This window comes from Mastigoproctus giganteus, chromosome 4 (assembly GCF_048544385.1).
Source record: "Mastigoproctus giganteus isolate SK-2022 chromosome 4, ASM4854438v1, whole genome shotgun sequence".
NCBI lineage: Eukaryota > Metazoa > Arthropoda > Arachnida > Uropygi > Thelyphonidae > Mastigoproctus > Mastigoproctus giganteus.
In genome coordinates this window covers 174,828,381-174,854,632 of record NC_143578.1, presented here as the reverse complement: position 1 = coordinate 174,854,632, position 26,252 = coordinate 174,828,381, and the positions used below count along the sequence as shown (strand labels likewise).

The following is a 26,252-nucleotide window of genomic DNA, read 5'->3' as shown; positions in this document are numbered from 1 at the left end:
CAGTCTTCTTACTTGCGTGCTCTTTGCACCGGACGAGTCTTTTACGCTAATGAACCTTTGTTAGAAGAGGATGCCATAGGGGTTCTCTGCTGGTATAGCCATACGTGTGAGTGTGCGATGCATGATCATGCCAGATATTGTTCCATGTTGGCCCATGTTGTATTGGGTAGTCAACTCTTGAACAGTGCTGTGCCTGTTCGCCTGTACATGTCTTCATACCAGGCTCTCACCTCTAACTTCAACTTTTCACCAACCTTTGTAGTTTTGCCATCGGGTCATTGTTTGACCATTTTGACGTCAGTCCTGATACTCTTTAACTACAGTGGCTCTCAAAGATCCCACCAGTTCAGCTGCTTGGGAAATCGAGGCACCAGCTTGCCAAGCTCCCATAATCTGTCCTTTATCGAAGTCTAATAAATCCTTCCTTTTACGCATCACACTCAGAATTTTACTACCTACTGAACCACTGACACCTTATCTATGCTACATAGTCTACTAATTTGGCACTCTCATACTTCACGTGGTCAATGGGTCACATTCAATTTTCATAAGTGTGGTCATAATTCAGTGATCACTCAGTATATATAGTGCATTCTAAATGTTCCTGAAATTGCATGCTGTTATTTAAATGATTTGCACTATGACCATAAGGTTTCCTGTGACGTTGACATTGCCCTTGGTGTACGTGCACCAAATTGGCTCAACCGCTTCACTCATTTGTCACAGCTGATTGATTGTAGAATGTCACAGTTTGAACAGCATGCTAACATCAAGCTCTGTAAACTTGGGAAAAGTGCTACAGAGACCCTACAAGCATTGCAGAAAGTTTATGGAGATGATGTTTTGAAGAAAGCAGCAGTTTACAAGTGGTTTAATCAGTTTAAAAATGAACAGGAAACACTGGAAGATGAAGCTCACAGTGGACACTCTTTGATGTCATGAAAGTGAAGGAACTCCTGTCTGTAGACTAGCACATTCAGTCCTAATGCAATATTAATGTTGAATGATTAAATGGACTGCAGGAAAGGCAGCATAGGTGATTTGTTCGAAAAATCTACGCAGCATCCAAGCTTCATAAGAGAAGTCATTTGGAATGAGAATTGGATATTCTTCTACAAAACCAAGACCAAGTAACCAAAATCATCAAAATGGCACACAAAAATGCCCCCATTGCCCAAGACTTCTTGGGAAATGGGGGCAACAAAATCCAACATTGAAGTCATGCTGATTGATTTTTTTGACGACAAGGGCATAGTGCATCAGAAATTTGTGACAAGGGTGAGAGAAGCAGTACTGCTTCTTATAGCATTGAGGATTTGATACTTTTGTGTAATAATGTGAAATGAAAAAGAGCTCAAAAATAAAAGGATGGCTGGATCCTACACCATGACAATCCATCCAGTCACACAGCAATGACAGTTCGGCAGCTCTTGACTGTGAAAAAAATCACATTAATGTAGCACACTCCCTACTCCCCTATCATCATTATCATCATCATCAGCCATTTTCAATCCACTGCAGGATGAAGGCATCTCCAGCAACTTTCCAGTTCCTTCTGTTTTGTACAATGGCCATCCATTTACTACCCACAAACTCATGAATTTCATCTGTCCATCTCCGCTGTTGTCTTCCAGGTTTTCTTCTAGCTCCTCTTGGGTACCATTCTGTTATCTTCTCAGTCCATCTGTCATCATGTTTTCAAGCTGTGTCCTGCCCAAGACCATTTCATTAGTTCATCTGACATTTTGGATGTCAGATGAACTAATGAGGCATATGGCAGAGAAGAAAAATGCATGGGATACTTACAAATTAACACATGACACAGCAGCCTATGATAGATACAAGTTGATATGCAACCAAGTTACAAAGGAGGTTAGGCAGGCAAAGGCAGATTACGAGAAATCCTTGGCAAGGGATGCAAAGAAAAACAGCAAAGAGTTCTTTACTTATGTTAACTCTAGAAGGAAGGGGATGAATCAGATTGGTCCACTTGATATTGATGGATCAACTGTTGATGAACCTGCTCAGGTAGCTAACAAACTAAATGAATATTTTGCATCGACATTCACACATGAGGAGTTATTCAGCAAGGGGAATGCCAGAGGTGTATTCAACTCTAGCAGTAAGCTACAGAATCTTGAAATAACTGGGAGTAAAGTGGAGGAGAAACTGTTGAAGATAAACACAAGAAAGGCACCCGGGGTGGATGGGATCTATCCAGTTATATTAAAGGAGGCAGCAAAGGAAGTAAGCAAACCCTTAGCCATAATTATGAGAGCTTCCTTGGACTCAGTGGAGTTACCCATAGACTGGAAATGTGCAAATGTGACCCCAATTCACAAAGGAGGATCAAAGGCTGACACAAGTAATTATAGACCTGTGAGCTTAACTTCTGTTCCAGGAAAATTAATTGAGGCACTGGTTAAAGAAGCACTGCAGGATCATTTAGACAAGACTTCAGTTATAGCTCAGACACAGCATGGTTTTGTTAAGGGGAAGTCTTGCCTGACCAACTTGATTGGTCAGGCAAGACTTCCCCATATTATGATGCAGTCACAAAAGAACTGGATGCAGGGAATAACTTTAATATTATATACTTGGATCTTAGAAAGGCTTTTGATACTGTTGCACATGGAAGACTGCTACACAAATTGGAGCAGTGTGACATTGGAGGCAAATTGCTGCTATGGATAAAGGGGTGGTTGAGGGGGAGAAGACAGAGAGTGGTAATCAATGGACACTGCTCATCGTGGACTAATGTTATTAGTGGAGTCCCTCAGGGCTCAGTGTTGGGTCCATTATTGTTTTCTGTATTTATAAATGATATTGATGATGGTATATCAAGCTTAATGTCCAAGTTTGCAGATGATACAAAGGTTGGCAGGGTTGTCAAGGACACTACTGACACTATGCTGCTGCAACAGGATCTGGAAAGGTTGAGCAGATGGGCTGAGAGGTGGCAAATGAAGTTTAACATTGACAAATGTAAAGTACTACACATGGGAAACAGCAACCCCAGAGCAACGTATCAACTCTGTGGTACTACACTGACAGTGGTAGAGAATGAAAGGGACTTGGGGGTGGTTGTGCAGGCAGATATGAAGTTCTCTGAGCAGTGCAGACGGGCTGCAAGAGTAGCTCATGGAGTATTGTCAATGATATACAGGAATTTTTCCAGCAGGGATAAGGAGGTGATTATTCCATTGTATAAGGCAATGGTCAGGCCACACCTAGAGTACTGTATACAGGTCTGGAGGCCTCATTTCAAGAAGGATGTAGAGCTGCTGGAACGAGTACAGAGAAGGGCAACAAGATTAGTGAATAGAACAAAAGGGTGCTCTTACGAAGAAAGGCTTAAATTTTGCAAATTACAGTGTCTGGAGACTAGACACCAGCGAGGTGATCTGATAGAGGTGTATAAAGCCTTGAATGGTTTAAGCATGCTCAATGCTGATGGGATTCTTCCTCTAGCTCAGAAAAATCACCTGAGAGGGCATAAATTCAAATTGAGGAAAGACAGATGTAGGATAGACGTGAGGAAATTTGCCTTTAGCCAGCGGGTGGTTGGTTGGTGGAACAGACTTCCATCCCTTGTGGTGGAGGTTGATAGCCTAAATAAGTTTAAGGCTCAGCTGGACAGGTATTTTGAATGAACAGAGGGGTGAAGTGGAAGTGGGTTTTTTTTTTTTTTTTTTTTTTTGTTTTTGGCTGATGCTGCATAAGCTTGCTTTCTTGCATCAAATGCCTCTACTAATGCTAATGCTAATGCTAATTTTAGTTCTTTAGTTTTGATAAGAATGTCCTTTACTTGAGTTTCCTGCTTAATCGGCGCCTCCGTAGCCAGGTGGGAAGGAGCAGCAGTGCGTAGCACACGCTTCTTGATTAGACCGGGGTTCGAGCCCGTCACCACCAAATATGGAGGGTGCGGAAAGGTCAGGGAATGACCACCGCATATCCCGGAGCAATATGGCCTTAGTTGCTAATGCTCCTAAAAACCAAAATAACTAACTAACTAACTAACTAGCTGCTTAATCCATGTGTTTCTCTTCTTATCTAACAGTCTGATTCCCAATATAATTCGTTCCATTCTTTTGGTGAGTGTCCAAGTTTCACTTCCATAAGTCATGGTGGGAGTATACATTGGTTCATTATTTTACGTTTCGGTCAAATTAGGATATTGCTCTTTAGTATGTGACTATATTTCCTGAATGCTATCCATCAAAATTTATTCTTCTCTTGACTTCCAGCCATTTATCATTATTACAGCTAATGACTTGTCCCAGATAAGTATACGATTCCACCTTTTCAATTACTGCTCCTTCAATCATTATATCCCTTTCTGTGGCATACTTGTTCATCATTACTTTTGTTTTAGCCATATTCATATTTAGTCCAAAATCCTTACTAACTGTGCATAACTGATTAAGATTTTCCTCTAATTCTTTGGGATCGTGGCTTATGACCACAATGTCATCTGCCAATCGTAAATGGTTAAGGTACTCTCCATTCACATTGACTCCTTTCTGAAACCAGTCAAACCTTCTGAAAACTTCCTCAAGGGCAGCAGTAAACAACTTCGGAGATATTGTGCCTCCTTGTCTCCTTTCTCAATCTTAAATTTACTACTGTCTTTGTCTAATCTAGTAAATAAGGTAGCATCTTCATATATTTTCTTCAAAATCATAATATAAGCCTTTTCTTCAAAATCATAATATAATCTATGCCTTGTCTTTCCAGTGTCCGAAACATTACCTTATGCTGTATAGAGTCAAATGCCTTTTCATAATCCACAAATGTGGAATAATGGTGTTTTATATTCATTTGCTTTGTTCATTAGCTGTGACATTATGTGAAGGTGATCCATAGTTGAGAATCCTGTCCTAAAGCTAGCTTGCTCTTTCGGTTGATTCTCATCAGTATTCTTTCTAATATGTTAGTAATGACCCTTGTGAACAACTTGTAGATGTGGGATAACAAGCTAATTGGTCTATAATACCCAATTTCTGATTTATCTCCTTTCTTATGCAGCAAAACTATGATTGCATTATTCCACTCCTTAGGCATCACACCTTTTCTAATGCATTTTGTGAAGAGCCTTGCCAGTTTTTGTGTCATGTCTCTTCCTCCCAATTTTAACAACTCTATGGTAACTTCATCTTTCCCCGGGGCTTTCTGATTCTTCATTTTCTTTAACGCATGTTCCACCTCATCAGAAAGGATATCAGGTATGTTGTATGTGTTACTAATTTGCGATCCATCTTCCCCACTGCAGACATCATTCCCTCTCTCCTTGTATAACTCTTTATAGTAGTCTTCTGTTATTCAAATTATGCCATCTCTGCTATTTATAAGTACACTATTACTATTCTTCAGTTTCAGTATCATTTGTCTTTCTGTATTACTGCTCATGGTGGCTGATTTAAATCCTTTATTTTCCCTTAATGCTTGTTCTACTTTTCTTGTGTGAAATTTTCTTATGTCCTCTCTGAGTCTCTTTCTAATGGCTTTGTCATCTTTGGTTCATCATGACAAGTGTTTCTTGACTAATTTTTACTTCTTTGGATTCATTTTTACCTATAGGTTTCTTGGGCTTTATCACTTTCAGAAAGTTGTAATATTCCTCATCGATATCTTGGTCCTGAGCAGTCTGCAGAAGCTCAAACTTGTTCTTACTCCCCTAACCTTGCACTATTTAATTTCTGGCTGTTCCCTAAACTGAAAATGAGTCTTTGGGGTTGTTTTGCTACACTGGTTGGCATCTGCTTCGTAGAATGGACTTCTACTCCCTTTGAATCTGCATGGTGAACCTACAAGTTTCAATTGGTGACTTGAAGATCATCACAACCTTATGTTGGGACTTGATAATGTCAGGTACCTTCGTGGTACAATCAGTTCTGCTGTAATGCACTACATGTGTTCCTAAAAATCTGTGCGTTATGAAATTTTGCAAATTGAAATCAACAGGGCTTATGGGAAAAATAAGGATAGGGGCAGAGCACTCAAAAAAAAATGTTCAGTCTGGTAAGTAAAACTCTGAAAAAAGTTAGAAACCCAATAAAAATGCTAACACAGGTTTAATCTTAAATTTCTAATAAATAAATAAATATTACAGTAAATATAGCACTCTACCCTGACAAGATATGAAGTTTGCTTGATTGATATTTCTGTTCAGTGACATTTTCTTTTTTTCTTTTTTTTTTTTTTTTAAATTTAAAACAGTAAAAAAGATAAGCAATCAACGAACATGGGACGCACAAATTGGACAAGTAAGACAAGTTTACAAAGCTTAAAAAATAGAAATGAAGTAAGGAATCCGAAAATTTATTTATGTTTTTTATATGATTGAAGATTTCATGGAAGGGGAAACATATTTCGCCATAATAATGTAAAATCCCACAGAATTCCAGTTCTGTATTATTGCAAATGCATTAAGATCAAGTTTACTACCCAATTATAATTAGATTGCACTAATTGAAAGCCCAATAAACTGGGAATTGCAAATTGTTTTTATTGTTTTATTGTAGTGACCTCCAGAAATGTTCTCTTCTGCTCCTATCATGCTTCACGAAATTTCTTTTCGAACAGAAAAAAGTGTGCTCTTGAAAAAATGAATTGGCCTTCATTTTCACGTGTTATCTTGTGAGTACAGCGAATGACAATAGTGTGTCTCTGAGCAATACAACTACAGTAAATGGTAAATATAGCTCTCACACATTTGACATTTTTAAGCTTCATAAACGTATATGTATTGCTGCGCAGGTTGCTACGTTCAGCTTGGTGCCGAGTTTTGCTTTCGTCCAGGTGAAATTATGCATGAGCCAATACAAAAATCGCATTATACTTGCATTGTTCCCTAATATATCAGTTGCGTTAGAGCAAGTTCAAAATGTGAAAATGCACATTATAGCAGAACTGACTGAACTGCATTGTGATATGGCATATATTGCAAACGATTTGACCCTCTATGAGGGAATCTGAGATAAATGTACATCAACATTGTAAATATGTTGCAGGGTTCCCGCAAAGCTGGCTGGGACCACATAGTACAATAAATAAAAAACAAAAAAGATACAGGGGAAAACATGAAACACTGAATTGACCCACATGTACTAAAAAAAATTGCAATTTTAAAGAATGTTTTAAAGCTTGGAAAGTCTGATGGAGCAAGTCTGTGTGTGCAGAAGGACAGTAATTTGAAGATGATTAGGTTAGTAAACCAAACTGTTTGCACAATATGCTTTTATAGTAATATTCTGGGAACTTTTTGAATGTTTCTTGTATATTTATATATATATACAAGTTCTAATAGTGCAGTAATAGACAAAGTTAAGCCGGCTGTAATGTATAATACGAAAGCTAGTAAGTTGTAGCTTCTCAAGCAACCCAATGCCTTATGCAAGAGCCCAACGCAACCTGGAAAAAAAAAATATATATATGCCAAATAAAGTAAGGAAAACCTTACATATCAATAACATTAAAATTAAAATGTTAATTATAGGCAATTAGATACATTGAAAGGGACTTTTTTGAGGGCTAATCCTTTCAATGTATCAACCATAATTAACGAGCTATCCATTTCTGTAGTCATCGTCCAGCATAACTGTGTCCAAATGATGATTAATATATATATATATTAAATTTGATATATTTATTATAATTGAGCTATTAATTAACTATGCATTTATGCATTTTATATACTTGAGATATATATATATATATATATATATATTTTTTTTTTTTTACAAAATTTGTCTCAACTTATATGAAATCAAATCTATCATTCTTTTTCTCTCTCTCTCTCTCTCTCTCTCTCTCTCTCTCTCTCTCTCTCTCTCTCTCTCATATAACAGAGTCTTTATACAAGTAGTCCTTTCTCAGATAGTCTCAGCTTAGAGATGACAGCCATTTCAGGACTTCCTGTAGACCCAAGTTTGAAAGATAAAACAGATAGACCAGATGTTTCACATATAGAAAACACTGCCGATGAAGCTGATATCGTTTGGATAGTTGGACCCATTATTGCTCTTATTCTTATCACCTTGTGTGTGATTGTGTTTTTATTGATTAGAAGGTAAGTTAATGGTCAGATATATTCTTTTGCCTTGAGCAGTTTTTTTTTTTTTTTTTTAATTATATATAACAGTTAGAAACTGACAAATTGTTAATTTGTAATAAAACATCCATGAAAGTTTTAGAATCCCTTAAAAACTTGAGGCAGACATTTTCTTCTCCAGCTCAGATGGTTAGAAAAAATATATTTTATTATTAATAGTAGTAGCAAATGATGAAAGAAAACAAGCTTGTACCACACCAGCCTAAATAAAAAATATCCACTTCATCTGTCCCTTCATCATCATCATCATCAGCCATTTTTAATCCACTGCAAGATGAAGGCCTCTCCAGCAACTTTCCAGTTCCGTGCAATGGCCATCCATTTACTACCCACAAACTCACGAATTTCATCTATCCATCTCCACCTTTGTCTTCCAGGTTTTCTTCTAGCTCCTCTTGGGTACCATTCTGTTATTTTCTTAGTCCATCTGTCGTCATGTCTTCGAGCGATGTCTGCGTTCTGCCCAAGACCATTTTAGTTTTTTAGTTAAGAATGTCTTTTGCTTGAGTTTGCTGCTTAATCCATGTGTTCCTCTTCTTATCTAAGAGTCTGATTCCCAATATAATTCGTTCCATTCTTCGCTATGTAGTTCTCAGCTTCTCTTCCATTCTTTTGGTGAGTGCCCAAGTTTCACATCCATAAGTCATGGTGAGGAGTACACATTGGTACATTATTTTACGTTTCAGACAACCTGGGATATTGCTCCTCAGTATGTGAGTATATTTCCTGAATGCTATCCATCCAAAATTTATTCTTCTCTTGACTTCCAGCCATTTATCATTATTAAAGCTAATAACTTGTCCCAGATAAGTATGATTCCACCTTTTAAATTGCTGCTCCTTCAATCATTATATCCCTTTCTGTGGCATACTTTTTCATCATTACTTTTGTTTCTTATCCCTTACCTCTAATTATATGTCTAATCTGTCCCTCACCTAATTATATGTCTAATTCTTCCTATTTTATTCAAATTACCCTTCACACTGCCCGATGATAGGGTAGTTTGTTCCAAAAATCAGTTATTCTCTGGCTGGAAGCAAATTTTCACACATCTATTCTGTGGCCATCCTTTTTCAATTTATATCCTCTTGTTGATATTAGCATTACTAGAGGTATACGATGCAAGAAAGCAAGCCAATGCAGCTTCAACCAAAAAAAAACACCCTCCCATTTCACCCCTCCATTCATTCCAAATGCCTGTCCAGCTCAGCCTTAAATTTATTTAGGCTATTAGCTTCCACAACAAAAGATGGAAGCCTGGTCCACTAATCAACTACCAGCTGACTAAAGGAAAATTTCCGCACATATATTCTACAACTATCTTTCCTCAATTCCTGCGATCACCTCACAGGTGCCTACTCTCCAGGTTCTGCAGTTGGCAGAATTTAAGCCTTTCTTGGTGAGAGCACCCCATTGTTCCCCTCACCAATCTTTTTGCCCTTCTTTGTACTCGATCTAGCAACTCTACATCCTTCCTAAAATGAGGCCTCCAGACCTGTACACAGTACTTTAGGTGTGGCCCAACCACTGCCTTGTATAATGGGATAATCACCTCCCTCTCCCTGCTAGCAAAATTCCTATATATCATTGACAAAACCCCATGACCTGCCCTGGCAGCCTGTCTGCATTGCTCGGAAAACTTCATATCTGACTGTACAATTACTCTCAGGTCTTTTCATTTTCTCCCACCTTAAGTGTAGTACAACACAGTTGGTATGTTTCTCTTCGGTTATTGCTACCCATATGCAAGTACTTTGCACTTGTCAATGTTAAACTTCAGTTGGCACTTCTCAGCCCATTTTCCCAACTTATCTAGATCCAGTTGGAGTAGCATACTGTCTTTACTGTTGTTAACAACCCTGCCAACCTTTGTATCATCTGCTAAGTTCGACATTAAGCCTGATATACCTTCATCAATATCATTGATAAATAAACAAAACAACAATGGGCCCAAAACCGAACCCTGGTGAACTCCACTAATCACATTTGTCCACGAAAACCAGTGTCCATTGATTACCACTCTCTGTTATCCTCACACTCAACCATCCCTTTATCCATAGTAGCAACTTACCCTTAATGCCATACCTCTCCAATTTCTACATCACTCTGTCATGTGCAACAGTATCAAAAGCTTTCCTGAAATCCAAGTATATGACTTCAAAATTATTTTTGGCATTCAGTTCCTTTGTGACCACATTATAGTATCCAATCAAATTGGTCAGACAAGACTTCCCTTTAACAAACCCATGCTCTGTCTTAACTATTACTGCAGTCTTGTCTAGATGATCGTGCAGTGCTTCTTTAACCAGCGATTCCATTATTTTCCCCGGAACACAAGTTAAACTAACAGGTCTGTAGTTACTTGTGTCACCCTTTGTTCTCCCCTTTGTGAATTGGGGATACATTTGCACATCTCCAGTCCGTGGGGACTTCCCCTGAGTCCAAGGATGCTCTCATAATTGAGAGCATCCTTGACTTATGACATTAATTAAGATGACGAGGTTACTAGTGACGGTCGTGTTCCAAGCCGCTAAGTGGATTTTTCTTATTTATTGATTTGAAATTATTGTTTTTCTAAAACTTTTGATTTAAATTTAGTAGTATAAGATTACTTTGTGATTTTTTGATTAATTTGGTGTATTTATTCTTTACTCGGCCTTGTAAATGTATCGGTAAGGGTTTCCACGTGTTCGTAACTACCGCTACCGTTAGTAACTTTCCCGCCATTATGATACCGTACTAGATATACCGTAGGTTATATACCGTACTAGATAGCGTTAGTTGAACTTCGTTAGCAGTTAAATTGTGCGTTTAAATAAATACATATAACGACTTAGATTACAAACGTAATATAATTAATAAATTAATAGAATCATGACTCAGACCAGAGCAGCAAAGCAAAAGGCTCAAGCTAATGGAAGTGCTGTGGCTCAGAGCAGAACTCAGGGGGGCAGTTGTCCTCTGACTCACAGCCTTATAAAATGCACTGTTTGCTTGATGTTTGCAGAGCAATCGGGTACGGGACATGATACTGCCAAGGGTCTTTGTGTTTGCGCGATGCAAGGAGTGTATCGATATCAGGCAACAACTCGGCGTTCTTATGGGCCTATATGAGAGCTTGAAGGACAGGGTGGATGCCCTCGAAGAAACTAAATTGAGGGGGCCCATCAAGCTCTCAGCTGCCCACATCAACGCCAGAGCTTGCACTTGGGCATCGCGTAACACAGAGACAACCCCCAAGGCAGAATGCGCTGGTCCCGAAGGAACTAGTAGTTGTTGGTGACTCTATTGTCAGGGAAACGGGGTACATGCTTTGTAAAAAAGATAGGTGGAACAGGACCAGGGTATGTCTGCCAGGGGCAAAGGTTGATGACGTTGTAGAGCGAATATCATCTTTTAAGGGCACAAAAGGTGATATAGTTGTACACGTTGGCACTAATAATATTAAGAGTAGGAGACCGGCAGAATTACTTTACAAGTACAGGGCACTGTTGAACAAAAGCCGAGAATTAGGGTTGAATTTGAAAGTGTCTGCAATTCTGCCCAGACACGATAGGAGGGAGTATATGATGAGAGCCTTGTCGATCAATTTGGCCCTGGAAAGATTGTGCAAGGCTCAAGGGGTAGAATTTTTTTCAGCCTGGACTGTACTTGTTAACAGGAGAGATTGCTTCTACAGGGATGGGATACACTTAAATAGAAAGGGTGCAAGAATATTTGCTGATGCTATCGAGGCAGTGTTAGGTGGGTCGGAAAACTGCTAGCTTGGGGGGAGACAAAGACCAATAGATTGACAGTAGCCACTGGCAGAGGTGAAAGAGATTCTTGCACTGCTTCTATTAGAATTAGCAGAAGCCTGAAAAGCAAGATGCATGGTATTTCAGAGACTGCTGGGAGCCATTGCGGTACAAGTAAACACATGGGTTGTGTTAGGGTAGCTAAGAATAGAAACAGGTGCAGGTTTACTTGCGTGTACACCAATGCTAGGAGTTTAGTAAATAAATTTGATGAATTTGAGGTATTGCTCAAAACATCGAAGGCAGATATTGTTGGGATATCAGAGACGTGGTGTCACACAGATATAAGGGATGCAGAACTGCAATTTGGGGAGTACAACGTCTACAGAATGGATAGACAGGATAGGAAGGGGGGTGGTGTTATGCTATTATTTAAGAAACACATAAAAACCAAGGAAGTGAAGCCAGTCGACATCGCTGGACAGTGCAGTGTGGAGTCAGTTTGGTGTGACATAAACATTGGGAGATCAAAATTGAGAGTAGGAGTGTGCTATAGGCCTAATGACTCTGATGAGTATAATAAGGAACTGTACAAGGAAATAGAGTGGGCCAGTAAATCAGAGTGTCTCATAATAATGGGAGATTTTAATTTCCCAGATATTGACTGGATTTTGGGGGCTGGTTACTCACACACTAGCAGGGCTTTTGTGGATTTATTGGATGATTGTTTTCTACATCAGCATGTTCGGGAGGCAACTAGAGGGAGTAATACTCTTGATTTGATTATCAGCAGTGATTCTTCATGCATTAAGGATCTGCAGATAAATGAACCACTAGGTGGCAGTGATCACAATGTGCTGAAGTGGGATTTACTCAAAGAGGTAACTACCATTAGGGGTAAAGGGAAGGGTTATTGCTTCCGTAAAGGCGACTACGATGGACTGAGACAGTATTTAAATTCTATACAGTGGGACCAACTGATGATGTTACCAACAGCAAATTCAAAATGGGAAGCATTCAAAGAACTTATCTTGGAAGCTACTAGGCTTTACATACCAACTAAGAAATATTGTTCAAGGTTTAGGCCAAAATGGATGTCAGATGAACTAATGAGGCATATGGCAGAGAAGAAAAATGCATGGGTTACATACAAATTAACACATGACACAGAAGCCTATGATAGATACAAGTTGATATGCAACCAAGTTACAAAGGAGGTTAGGCAGGCGAAGGCAGATTACGAGAAATCCTTGGCAAGGGATGCAAAGAAAAACAGCAAAGAGTTCTTTACTTATGTAAACTCTAGAAGGAAGGGGATGAATCAGATTGGTCCACTTGATATTGATGGGTCAAGTGTTGATGATCCTGCTCAGGTAGCTAACAAACTAAATGAATATTTTGCATCGACATTCACACATGAGGAGTTATTCAGCGAGGGGAATGCCAGAGGTGTATTCAACTCTAGCAGTAAGCTACAGAATCTTGAAATAACTGGGAGTAAAGTGGAGGAGAAACTGTTGAAGATAAACACAAGAAAGGCACCCAGGGTGGATGGGATCTATCCAGTTATATTAAAGGAGGCAGCAAAGGAAGTAAGCAAACCCTTAGCCATAATTATGAGAGCTTCCTTGGACCCAGGGGAGGTACCCATAGACTGGAAATGTGCAAATGTGACCCAAATTCACAAAGGAGGATCAAAGGCTGACACAAGTAATTATAGACCTGTGAGCTTAACTTCTGTTCCAGGAAAATTAAGGGAGGCACTGGTTAAAGAAGCACTGCAGGATCATTTAGACAAGACTTCAGTTATAGCTCAGACACAGCATGGTTTTGTTAAGGGGAAGTCTTGCCTGACCAACTTGATTGGATACTATGATGCAGTCACAAAAGAACTGGATGCAGGGAATAACTTTGATATTATATACTTGGATCTTACAAAGGCTTTTGATACTGTTGCACATGGAAGACTGCTACACAAATTGGAGCAGTGTGACATTGGGGGCAAATTGCTGCTATGGATAAAGGGGTGGTTGAGGGGGAGAAGACAGAGAGTGGTAATCAATGGACACTGCTCATCGTGGACTGATGTTATTAGTGGAGTCCCTCAGGGCTCAGTGTTGGGTCCATTATTGTTTTCTGTATTTATAAATGATATTGATGATGGTATATCGGGCTTAATGTCCAAGTTTGCAGACGATACAAAGGTTGGCAGGGTTGTCAAGGAAACTACTGACACTATGCTGCTGCAACAGGATCTGGAAAGGTTGAGCAGATGGGCTGAGAGGTGGCAAATGAAGTTTAACATTGACAAATGTAAAGTACTACACATGGGAAACAGCAACCCCAGAGCAACGTATCAACTCTGTGGTACAACACTGATAATGATAGAGAATGAAAGGGACTTGGGGGTGGTTGTGCAGGCAGATATGAAGTTCTCTGAGCAGTGCAGACGGGCTGCAAGAGTAGCTCATGGAGTATTGTCAATGATATACAGGAATTTTTCCAGCAGGGATAAGGAGGTGATTATTCCATTGTATAAGGCGATGGTCAGGCCACACCTAGAGTACTGTATACAGGTCTGGAGGCCTCATTTCAAGAAGGATGTAGAGCTGCTGGAACGAGTACAGAGAAGGGCAACAAGATTAGTGAATGGAACAAAGGGGTGCTCATACGAAGAAAGGCTTAAATTTTGCAAATTACAGTGTCTGGAGACTAGGCACCAGCGAGGTGATCTGATAGAGGTGTATAAAGCCTTGAATGGTTTAAGCATGCTCAATGCTGATGGGATTCTTCCTCTAGCTCAGAAAAATCACCTGAGGGGGCATAAATTCAAATTGAGGAAAGACAGATGTAGGATAGACGTGCAGAAATTTGCCTTTAGCCAGCGGGTGGTTGGTTGGTGGAACAGACTTCCATCCCTTGTGGTGGAGGTTGATAGCCTAAATAAGTTTAAGGCTCAGCTGGACAGGTGTTTTGAACGAACAGAGGGGTGAAGTGGAAGTGGGTTTTTTTTTTTTTTTTGGCTGATGCTGCATAAGCTTGCTTTCTTGCATCAAATGCCTCTACTAATGCTAATGCTAATGACATTAATGACTTATCTCTGTTAGAGATGAGTCATTAATTAACCTAATTGCCTCTTCTGAATGGAATCTAGATGCCTAATAGAGGTTTTGGGGGCACCTTCCCAACTGTGGGAACAATATTCCATGGTAGTGCAGATTTGTACATCGTGAATAACTATTTGGAAGAAAAGTAACGCCAAGAGTGAAAGAGAAAACCAAGTTTTTAGATGCAGAGGAAGCAATATTTGTAATATGCTTGTGCCAAGAGAGATTGGAAGTCAGGTTAATCCCCAAAAGTGATAGATCATCTTGCCTAGAAATCAGAATGTCACCAAAGATAAGTATAAAAGCCGAAGAATCCTTTTTGCAAGATATAACACAGGACTGAGTTTTAGAAGGATTGAAATCAACTAAGTTGTCTTTGTCCCACTTTTTTTTTTTTTTTTTTTGTTAGTAGTTGGTGTATCGGCTTCTGTGGCCATATTGCATTTCCCAAGGTTTTTTTGCATTTTCTGCTCTAATTCAAGCGTGAGACGGGTTTCAAACCCGCAACCTTTCGGTTGCCAGGCAGGCACTTTACCCATCCAGCTAGCCCCGTCAGCCTTTGCCCCACTGGTGAATTACCTGGAGATCGGCATTTAAGGAATTGTAGCGGATATTCGAGAAGTTGAAGCTGATTGAGCAGGGTGAGGTTTCTCAAACTGGAAAGTGGAATGCAATGTGCTATCATCAGTAAAACTATGGATAGGATTTTTGCTTAATGGAAGAAGGTAATTAATATACAAGAGGAAAAGACTGGGTGGCAAGAACTGAACCTTGGGGCACACCAGCATTTGTGGAAAAGTTAGAAGACAGAGAGCCATCTACCGTCACCGTCAATGAGCAGTCAGAGAGAAAACTGCATAACCAATTACAAAAAACAGTTGGCAAACCATAAGACGGAAGCTTGTTTACAAGACTTTTATGCCAAACATGATCGAAAAAAGCCTTTGAGATGTCTAGAGCAACTGTTTGTTTTTCACCGAACATTCCATGTTTTTTTTTTTTTTTTTTTGGTAGTTGTTGGCGCATCGGCTTCTGTGGCCATATTGCACCTCCCAAGGTTTTTGCAGTACTCTGATCCAAGCCCGAGGCGGGAATCGAACCCGCGACCTTTGGGTTGCCAGGCAGGTACTTTACCCACTCGGCTAGCCCGGTCGGCGAACATTCCATTGAATTTGACCATAAATGGGCAACAATAAGCCAGAATATTACCAGTGGATCGACACTGATGGAATCGATACTGGCAATCATTGATCAACATTTAAACTATCTAGGTTTCTAGATAGTTTAAGTGTTGGCAGTTAATTGATTTCTCCATTACTTTAGAAACAGTAGAAGTAATTGCAATGGGACAATAATTGGATGGGCGTGATTTGTCACCATTTTTAGGAACTGGCTGGATATGAGCAAATTTCCAAGCAGAAGGAAAAACACCTTTGGAATAAGAAAGTGAAAAAAGGCGAAAAAGAACAGAAGTAAGTTCAGGAGCACAGGTTTTAAGAATAAGTGGAGAAATACCATCAGGACCTGGAGCTTTCATAGCAACAGGATTTGTCAACTTCCTTCTGACATCCTTTTGACAGAAGACCACAGAAGGCATTAAATGGAGCGTGTTGGGTGTGGAAGGTGTTTTACCAAGATAATTGGCACTTCCATAGCCAGGTGGGCAGGAGTGGCAGTGCATAGCACACGCTTCTTGAATGGACCGGGGTTCGAGCCCATGACCACCAGATACGGAGGATGCGGATAGGTCAGAGAATGACCACCGCATATCCCCGGAGCAATATGGCCTTAGTTGCTAATGCTCCTAAAAACCAAATAACAACAACAACAACAAAGATAATTAATACATGAGTTGGAAGAAAAATAGGATGCTAGCAGGTAGGCTGAAGTGATATCAGAGCCATCTGGTTTTGAAAGAGGTGGGAGCAGAGATGGGCAAAAGTTGCGGCCAATAGCTTTCGCAAGAGACCAGAATGCTCGGCTACCATTAGGGCAGAAGTAAGTTTTTTACTCTTAGCATGTTCGAAATCTAGTTTGGGCTGATTAATATTTGCTTTACAATTGTTGCGAGCTTTGATGTAGGCAGAAAATGAAACTGAAGAATTGGAAACAATCCAATTACGATACGCAACATTCTTCTCTTGAACAGCCTTAACACATTTATTGGAAAACCAAGGTTTAGATAAAGGACGAGATTTGAAAGTGGAGTGTGGAATAAAGGATTCCATTCCTACAAGAATAATTTCACTGACACGATCTGACCAAACTTTGACATCAGACGTTTTGAAACAGTAAACCGAACAAGGAAAAGAAGAAAAGAAATTCCGCAGGTCATCCCATTTTGCATTCTTGTAATGCCAAACAACTCAGGGTTGGGAATAGTCAAGAGACAGTCACCATATTATGATCTGAGGTGCATAAAGGACCACTCACTTTGACCATGTACTTAGAAGGATGTTTGTGAGAAAAAGATCAAGCGTGTTGTATGGTTAGGATTGTCAAGTATTCTGGTACATAAATGAATAATCTGTGCGAGTTCATTAGCAATTGCAAAAGCCTCAGCTTCTTGACCAGCTGGGTCTGTGTGACTAGAAAATGGAAGCCAGCTGGAGTTACGAACATTAAAATCACCAAGAAAAATTACTTCACTGTTAGGAAGGTTGGACTGAAGAAAGTCAAGTTTTCTAAGAGAGGAAGTCAGATTTCCAAGTGATTAGTGGAGTTTGCATTAGGAAAGGCACATGATGCAAGAAAACAAGCTTATATAGCATCAGCCAAAAAAAAAAAAAAAAACCCTTATTTCACCCATCCACTCGCTCCAAATGTTTGTCAATTTCTGCCTTGAATCTATTTAAGCTATCAACTTCTACAATGACAGATGGAAGTTTGTTCCAGCAATCAACCTCCCGCTGGCAAAAGGCAAACTTCTGCACATCTATCGTACAACTGTCTTTTCTCAATTTGAATTTATGCCCTCTCAGGCGATTATTCTGAGCAAAAGGAAGAATCCCATCAGCATCACACCATTCAAGGCTTTATACACCTCAATCAGATCACCTCGCACGTGCCTAGTCTCCAGCCACTGTAATTTGCAAACCTTAAGCCTTTTTTCGTAAGAGCAACCCTTTGTTCCATTCACTAATCTTGTTGCCCTTCTCTGTACTCGTTCCAACAGCTCTACATCCTTCTTAAAATGAGGCCTCCAGACCTATATACAGTACTCAAGGTGTGGTCTGACCATTGCCTTGTACAAGGAAATAATCACCTCCTTATCCCTGCTAGAAAAATTCTCGTATATTATTGACAAGACACCATGAGCTACTCTTGCAGACCGTCTGCACTGCTCAGAAAACTTCATATCTGCCTACAAATTACCCCCAGGTCCTTATCATTCTTTACCGCTGTCGGTGTGGCGCCACAGAGTTGATACGTTACTCTGGGTTTACTACTTCCCATATGTAGTACTTTACATTTGTCAATGTTAAACTTCATTTGCCACCTCTCAGCCCATCTGCTCAACTTTTCTAGATCTTGTTGCAGCAGTGTACTGTCATTAACAACCCTAGCAACCTTCGTGTCGTCTGCACACTTGGACATTAAGCCTGATATACCATCATCAATATCATTTATAAATAAAGAAAACAACAATGGACCCAACACTGAACCCTGAAGGACTCCACTAATAACATTAGTACACAAAGAACAGTGTCCGTTGATTACCACTCTCTGTCTTCTCCCACTCAACCATCCCTTTATCCATAGTAGCAATTTGCCTCCAATGCCATACTGCTCCAATTTGTGCAGCAGTCTTCCATGTGCAACAGTATCAAAGGCTTTTCTAAGATCCAAATATATGATATCAAAGAGTTGGGAGAATGGTAGAGACAACAGATGAATTTGACAGAATGAGGTAGAGAGATTTTAAGCCAGAGAAAATCAAAAAGTGGAAATTCTAAATTACCAAGTCTCTGACAGGAAATATTGTAATGGACATATGCACAAGTACCACCTTTGAGGCAAAAGGAATCATACAGTGAATAATTTGGGCAACTGAGATGAGCAGTAGTTGAATCAACCGATAACTGAGATTCTGTCAGAAAAAGTACATGAGGTTTAGCAGACTGTAAGTGGAAATGGACATCATTGAGATTAGAACTGAGATCATGTCAAGGGTTTTACTCCCTCGGGTTGCCTCTCTAACATGCTGCTGTAGAAAATAGTCTTCCACTAACTCCACAAACACCTTGTAATGTGGGAGTGACCAACGCACAAATTCCAGAGAATATCTGGGAAGATAAAATATCCCGTTATAAGGCACTCTGATTTGCCGGCCCACTCTGTTTCTCTGTATAATTGTTCATTGTATTCATCAGAGTTATTAAGCGTATAACAAACTCCTACCCTCATTTTTGCTTTCACAGTGATTATGTCACACCAAACTTACTCATCATTGCACTGTCCATCTTTGTCAACTGGATGCAATTCCTTGGATTATGTGTTTTTATTATCTAACAGCATAACCCCTCCTCTCTTCCTCTCCCTTCAATCTTTTCTGTACACATTGTACTCCCCAAATTCTATTTCTGCATTCGTTATATCTGTGTGACACCACCTCTCTGATATCCCATCAGTATCCGCCTTTGATGTCCTAACCAGCACTTCCAATTTATCAAATTTATTTTCTATACTCCCAGCATTGATGTACATGCAAGTATACATGCACTTATTTTTACTCTTAGTTACCCTAACACAACCCATGTATTTATCTGTTCCATGATATCTCCCAGCAGCCTTTGAAATCCCCAGCAACTTGCTTTCCGGGTTGCTGCTCATTTCAATAGAAGCAGTGCAGGAATCACTTCCACTTCTGACTGCGGCTACTGTTAATCTATTAGTCTGTGAATCCCCCCAAACTAGCAGTTTTCTGACCCACCTAACATTGCCCCGATAGCATCAGCAAATATTCTTGCACCCTTTCTATTTAAGTGTATCCCATCCCTGTAGAAACAGTCTCTCCTGTTAACAAGTACAGACCATGCTGAAAAAATTCTACCCCATGAGCCTTGCACAATCTCTCCAGGACCAAGTTGATTGACTAGGCTCTCAACATATACTCCCTTCTATTGTGTCTGGGTAAGATTGCAGACACTTTCAAATTTAACCTTACTCACTACTTTTTTTTTAAGATTGACCTGTATGTGTTAAGTAAATCTGCAGATCTCCTAGACTTATTGTCATTAGTGCCATTGCTGCTGTAGAAAACAATCATCCAATAGATCCACGAAAGCCTTGCTAGTGTGCAAGTGACCAACCCATATATCCCAAACCCATTGAATTGTGTGCTAGAAGTACAGGCAGCCTGTTGAGGAGTAGGGGTGTGTGTGTGTGTGTGTGTGTGTGTGTGTGTGTGTGTGTGTGTGTGTGTGTGTGTGTGTGTGTGTGTGTGTGTGTGTGTGTGTGTGTGTGTGTGTGTGCATAATCAAACAAAAAATATAACAGCAAAGCATGTTTAGTAGCAAAACTGCATTGGCCTAACTGTAAAGGTAAGAATGAGGCATACTCTTCTAGAGCAGGCCCAGGCAAATTATGGCCCACGGGCCACATGCAGCCCACCGCACATTTTTGTGCGGCCTGCGAGCTTTAATTGTATTTTCGAAAAAAAGTTTACTTATTTTATGCCTTTTGCGACGCCTTTTTGAAAAATAAATTTTTATATGTAATACATTATAGAATTTGTCGACTTGTAAATTGTTTTATCATCTCTGTATTGTTCAAATTGAGAGAGAATTTGAAATTGTGCGCGAACCGGAGCAAGCCAACGCGTGCTTTTATAATGGTATAATTTGCGATTATAAACTAACCGCGCGAAACTACGGTAACAGACAACCTGTGATGATGACAATAGCTTTGCTGCGGTCGTGGAGTTATAGGATAGGACTGCTGACCGGCCGCAGTTCCAATCTGTTTTCTCTGACTGTCATCCCGCAGTTAGTTTTTTTTTCATTATCTTTGGTTATTATCTTGGTGCCAGTAGCGATAAAAATAATATTTACGCCCTTTTAAAAATGAATAATAAACGAAAAATTCAACAAGAGCATCGAGTCTTCAATGAAGAGTGAACACAAAATATTTTTTTGCTAACATAAATAACGAGACTGTTTGTCTCATCTGCCGGGAGAGTGTCTCAGTGTTGAAAGAATACAATATCAAAAGACATTTCACTACTAAACATTTCGAATATGGTGCCAATTTAACTCCGGAAGCGAGAAAGAAAACTGCTGATGGATTGATTCAGAATTTATCTATAGACAACAAAATGTGTTTACGCGGCAAACTAAGGTAAAAGAAGCTACTGTAGAGGCAAGTTTTGTTATTTCTCATATAATTACAAAAAGCAACAAGCGTTTTTCTGATGGAGACTATATTAAAGAATGTATGACTGAAGCTTGTGGAATTATATGTCCTGACATTAAACACAAATTTGAGAATATAAGTTTATCTCAGCGAACCGTAGTAAGAAGAATTGAATATATCGATAAAAATTTGAACGAGCAATTATTATCAGTATTATAATCCATAACATGGTACTCGATAGCTCTCGACGAAAGTAACAACCAAAAGAATACTGCGCAGTTATTAATTTTCATGCATGGATGTACCTCTAATTTCGAAATTATTGAAGAGCTTCTTTCAATGGAATCTCTTAAAAACCAAACAACGGGAGCTGATATATTTGAAAAAGTTGAAAAATGCTTAACAAGATATAATTTACAATGGAACAAAATGGTAAGTGTAACAACTGACGGAGCACCAAGTTTGACAGGTAAAAATGTTGGAGCATTAAAGAAAATTCAGAATAAAATTTGTGGAAATTATCCTGATTATAATTTAATTACATTTCATTGTATTATACATCAACAAGTATTATGTAAAAATGTGTTAAAAGTTGAACATGTCACATCTTGTATTAGTAAATTATCTAGTAAATTTACTAGTAAAATTTCGTAATTCTAGTAAATCTAGTAAAAGTTTATTTACTAGTAAAATTAACTAGCAAATTTAATACGATCGAGGGCCTGAAACACAGACAATTCGTTAATTTTCTTCAAGATATTGAATCCGAGTACACAGATATTCCTTATCATAGCCAAATTCAATGGCTTAGCTTAGAAAAAGTTCTTCGGCAAGTATGGGATTTTAAGCTGATATCATTCTATTTTTAAAACTGAAAAATATTATGGACTTTCCCGAATTAACTGATAATAACTGGATTTGTGAATTTGCATTTACCCTGAACATCGTGACACACTTAAATACTTTCAACACCGTGTTACAAGGAAAAAATTTATATGCCCATGATATGGTAAAAAGTTTGAATGGATTTAAATTAAAACTCCAGTTGTTCCTTCGACATTTATTGATTAACAAGGTAGCCCACTTTCCAACCATGAAGTTGCTGAAGATTCCAGAAAGTAAATTTGAAAAATATTGTGAAATTATCAACGCTTTGAATGACGACTTTTCACGAAGATTTGGCGACTTCCGAAAAATTGAGACAAGTTTGGCAATAGTGCGCAACTCATTTTCAATAGAAATTAATAGTGCACCAAGTGAACCACAACTTCAGATTATAAATCTCCAGTGTGATACCGATTTAAGGGAAATGCACAGTCATGAGGAAATCTGTAAATTTTACAATACTCTTAATTCGGACCAATTTGACGAACTTAAAGATTTTGTTATTTTTGGATCAACCTACATATGTGAGCAAACATTTTCCATCATGAATCTAAATAAAAATTCTTTACGATCAAGCATCACCGATGAACATTTACAAGCAGTTTTAAGAATCTCATCTACAAAATTAACACCCGAAATTTAAAAAAATGTTAAAAGATCTAAAACAGTTCCATTCATCTCATTAAATTCTTGGTTGTTAGAGAATATATATGTTTTTTATGTTATATTTCTTCTTCATGATAACAAATAATATATATCTAAAAATAGTATTTTATGTGAGGCCCGCCTTCTTTTTGAATTCCTAATGTGGCCCTTCAGCCAAAAAGTTTGCCCAGGTCTGCTCTAGAGCAAATATATTGAAAAAATATTCCAGTAATCAGTGGAAGCTAGAGAAAAATACACTTGTACAAAAGTATATCATATCAAAAGGCAAAGAAACTATTACAGCTGCACATAACTGTCAAACCTTCATATTTTCTCAGTAAAAAACAACATAAGAAAATAGTCATCCAATAAGACCAGAAAATTTCTACAACTGTGTGAGTGTCCATCCCACAGATAACAATATTTATCTGTCCTGATCAATTTTTTTCTTGATCACTATTTAAGTCCTGATCATAAAACATTCCGATCTATTGATCCACCCTTTAGCATTAGTAGAAGCATATGATGCAAGAAAGCAAGCTTATGCAGCATCAGCCAAAAAAAAAAAAAAAAAAAAAAAAACACTCGCATCTCACCCCTCCGTTTGTTCGAAATACCTGTCCAGCTGAGCCTTAAATTTATTTAGGCTATCAACTTCCACAACAAGGGATGGAAGTCTGTTCCACCAGCCATCTACCCACTGGCTAAAGGCAAATTTCCACACATCTATCCTACGTCTGTCTTTCCTCAATTTGAATTTATGCCCTCTCAGGTGATTATTCTGAGTAACAGGAAGAATCCCATCGGCATTGAGCATACTCAAACCATTCAAAGCTTTATCCTCTATCAGATCACCTCGCCGGTGCCCAGTCTCCAGACACTGCAATTTGCAAAACTTAAGCCTTTCTTTGTAAGAGCAGCCCTTTGTTCCATTCACTAATCTTGTTACCCTTGTCTCTACTCGTTCCAGCAGCTCTACATCCTTCTTGAAATGAGGCTCTAGACCTGTATACAGTACTCAAGGTGTGACCTGACCATTGCCTTATACAAGGGAATAATCACCTCCTTATCCCTGCTAGAAAAATTCCTGTATATCATGGACAAGACACCATGAGCTACTCTTGCAGCCCGTCTGCACTGCTCAGAAAATTTCATATCTGCCTGCACAATTACCCCCTGGGTCCTTTCCATTCTCTACCACTGTCAGTGTAGTAAGCTTGGTTCTGCAGGCAAGTTACCTGTATCTGAGCCTGATCAATCTAAGGTCCCCTATGCAACTTCGTCAGAGGTATCTAAGGAAGAGGAAAAATCTCCTCTTGTTGAACTTGTTGATATTATCAGGAAAGATGATCCTGTTTTTCTTTTTAGATCTATGGTTGTGCCTAAAACTTATCGATTTATTGGAACTGAATTAACTACTACTATTCGTAATGTGAAATCCTTGAAATCCTATGAAGAAGACTTCCTTAAACTATTTGAGAAAGATGATACCATCACACCTACTTTGGTGAATGAGGCTACTCATATCTGGTCCGAGGCTATGAAGGTTAGCTATAATATAGCTATAGACGGTGCTAAGATTTATGAAAAGTTGGTTAGATACCAAGATTCTAACACCAGATTGGTTGACAGTGTTAGAATTTATGACAAGGAACTTGAAAACATAAAGCTACGTGAATTTAATGCTTCGATTTCAGATGACATTAAGCAATCCCCTAACTCGGTGATTACTGACTTAAAGGCTACAAATGAGATCCTTTTAGCTAAGAATGAATGTCTCACTTTGGAATTGGAAAATGTTAAGTCTGCATTTGAAAGTTCTCTTGCGGAAAGAGACTCTAAATATAAAGTGATACTTGCGAACAATAAAACCGCTTATGATACTCCTAGTGATGAAGTTGTTTCTCTTAAAACGAAACTGTCAAACTTTAAAACTACTAGGCATAACCTGTCTACAGATAAACATAATTTAATATTGGAAAATCAGAAACTTAAGTCGGAAATTGACCGTCTTGTAATGGAAAAGAACTCCCTTTCTTTAGAGCTAGAAAATGCTAAATTCAAAGATAACCTTTCCGATGATAGTGAAATGAATTCTAAAATAGTGGAAATCAATAAATTACAAGAATTAAATAACCAGCTTATTGCCCAAAATAAGATTTGTGCTCTCGAATTGGATAACTTTAAATTGAAGGAAGAAAATGTTACGCTCTCTCACGAGGTCGTCTTAAGTTCTAAAGACCTGGAAATTTCAAACTTGAAGGAACAAATAACTAAGCTAACTGCTGAAGCTGAATTGCACCTGAAGGAAATGGAAATCTTAAAATTAAAATCTCCAGTTTGTGATACTTTGCCCTTACCTCCTTCCTCTGAAGTCACTTTTGCTGAAGCTACTAGTAAACCTGCTCAACCTAAGACGATCAAAAATCTCATTCCTAAGGGCTCCTCTCCAAAGCATATTGTCTTAATTAAACCAAATGAAAAGTCGAATATGATAACTAGTGAAGAAGTACATTCTGCTGTCACTACTAATTTTAAAGATGATTGGAAACATGTCCGAATCAAATCCATTAGGAAGACCCGTGACTGTGGAGTTGTAGTTGAGACTGCCAGCTCCACTGATCTGGTCGACCTGAAACAAAGTTCTAAGATTGAAGAATTAAACCTCCGTTTGGATACACCTAAAAGACTCAATCCTACTTTAGTGGTATATGATATTAGTAACGATGTTTCTGAAAACTCTTTCTTTGAAGAACTGTATAATAAGAACTTTAAAAATTCTACTATATCCTTTGAAGATTACAAATTGGAAATTAAACTCCGATTTAAGATGGTAGCTAGAAATAAATCCAACAAACATTGGATTCTGGAGGTATCACCTAGACTTTGTTCTTACTTCCTTGAGCTTGGAGGAAGAATTTACTTTGAATGGACAGTACATACTATTAAAGACTTTTTCATTGCTACTCGTTGTTTCAAATGCCTTCAATATGGGCATACCTTTAAGTTCTGTAAACAATCTGCCTTCACCTGTGGTCACTGTGGCTTATCTGGACATCAGACTGCAAATTGTCCTTCTCCTGACAGTCCTCCTTCCTGCCCTAATTGCAGGTCTAAAAATAAAGATGCTTCTCATTCATATAAAGATGCAAAATGTCCAGTTTTTGTTCAAGCTCAGCAGTCTAACAAACTGAAAACAAACTTTACTCCATAAATTGTTATTTTAATTGTTTACTTTTCGGTAATTCTATTAGCTTTCTCTCTTAAAATTATAGAATTTTATTTTGTCTTACCAAATTTTGTTGTTGCTTATATTGGAACAGCACATTTTAGCTACGCTGTATTATTGACCTAACACTTACTTATTTTACCTTACTAAATTCATGCTTGTTCCAGTGAATGGCCATTAAC

At 38.7% G+C, this 26,252-nt stretch overlaps 1 protein-coding gene across 6 annotated transcripts in view; it reads left to right on the top strand.

Moving 5' to 3' along the window:
• The window catches only part of LOC150087215 (tyrosine-protein phosphatase Lar-like), a 1,652,393-nt gene that overhangs the window by 1,361,337 nt on the left and 264,804 nt on the right, over positions 1 to 26,252 (top strand). For all 6 annotated transcript variants that reach the window (XM_090371077.1, XM_090371082.1, XM_090371081.1 and 3 more), the window contains one exon: positions 7,851 to 8,071. In XM_090371077.1, the coding sequence (XP_090227203.1) occupies positions 7,851 to 8,071 (221 nt within the window). The remainder of the gene's footprint in view (positions 1 to 7,850; positions 8,072 to 26,252) is intronic.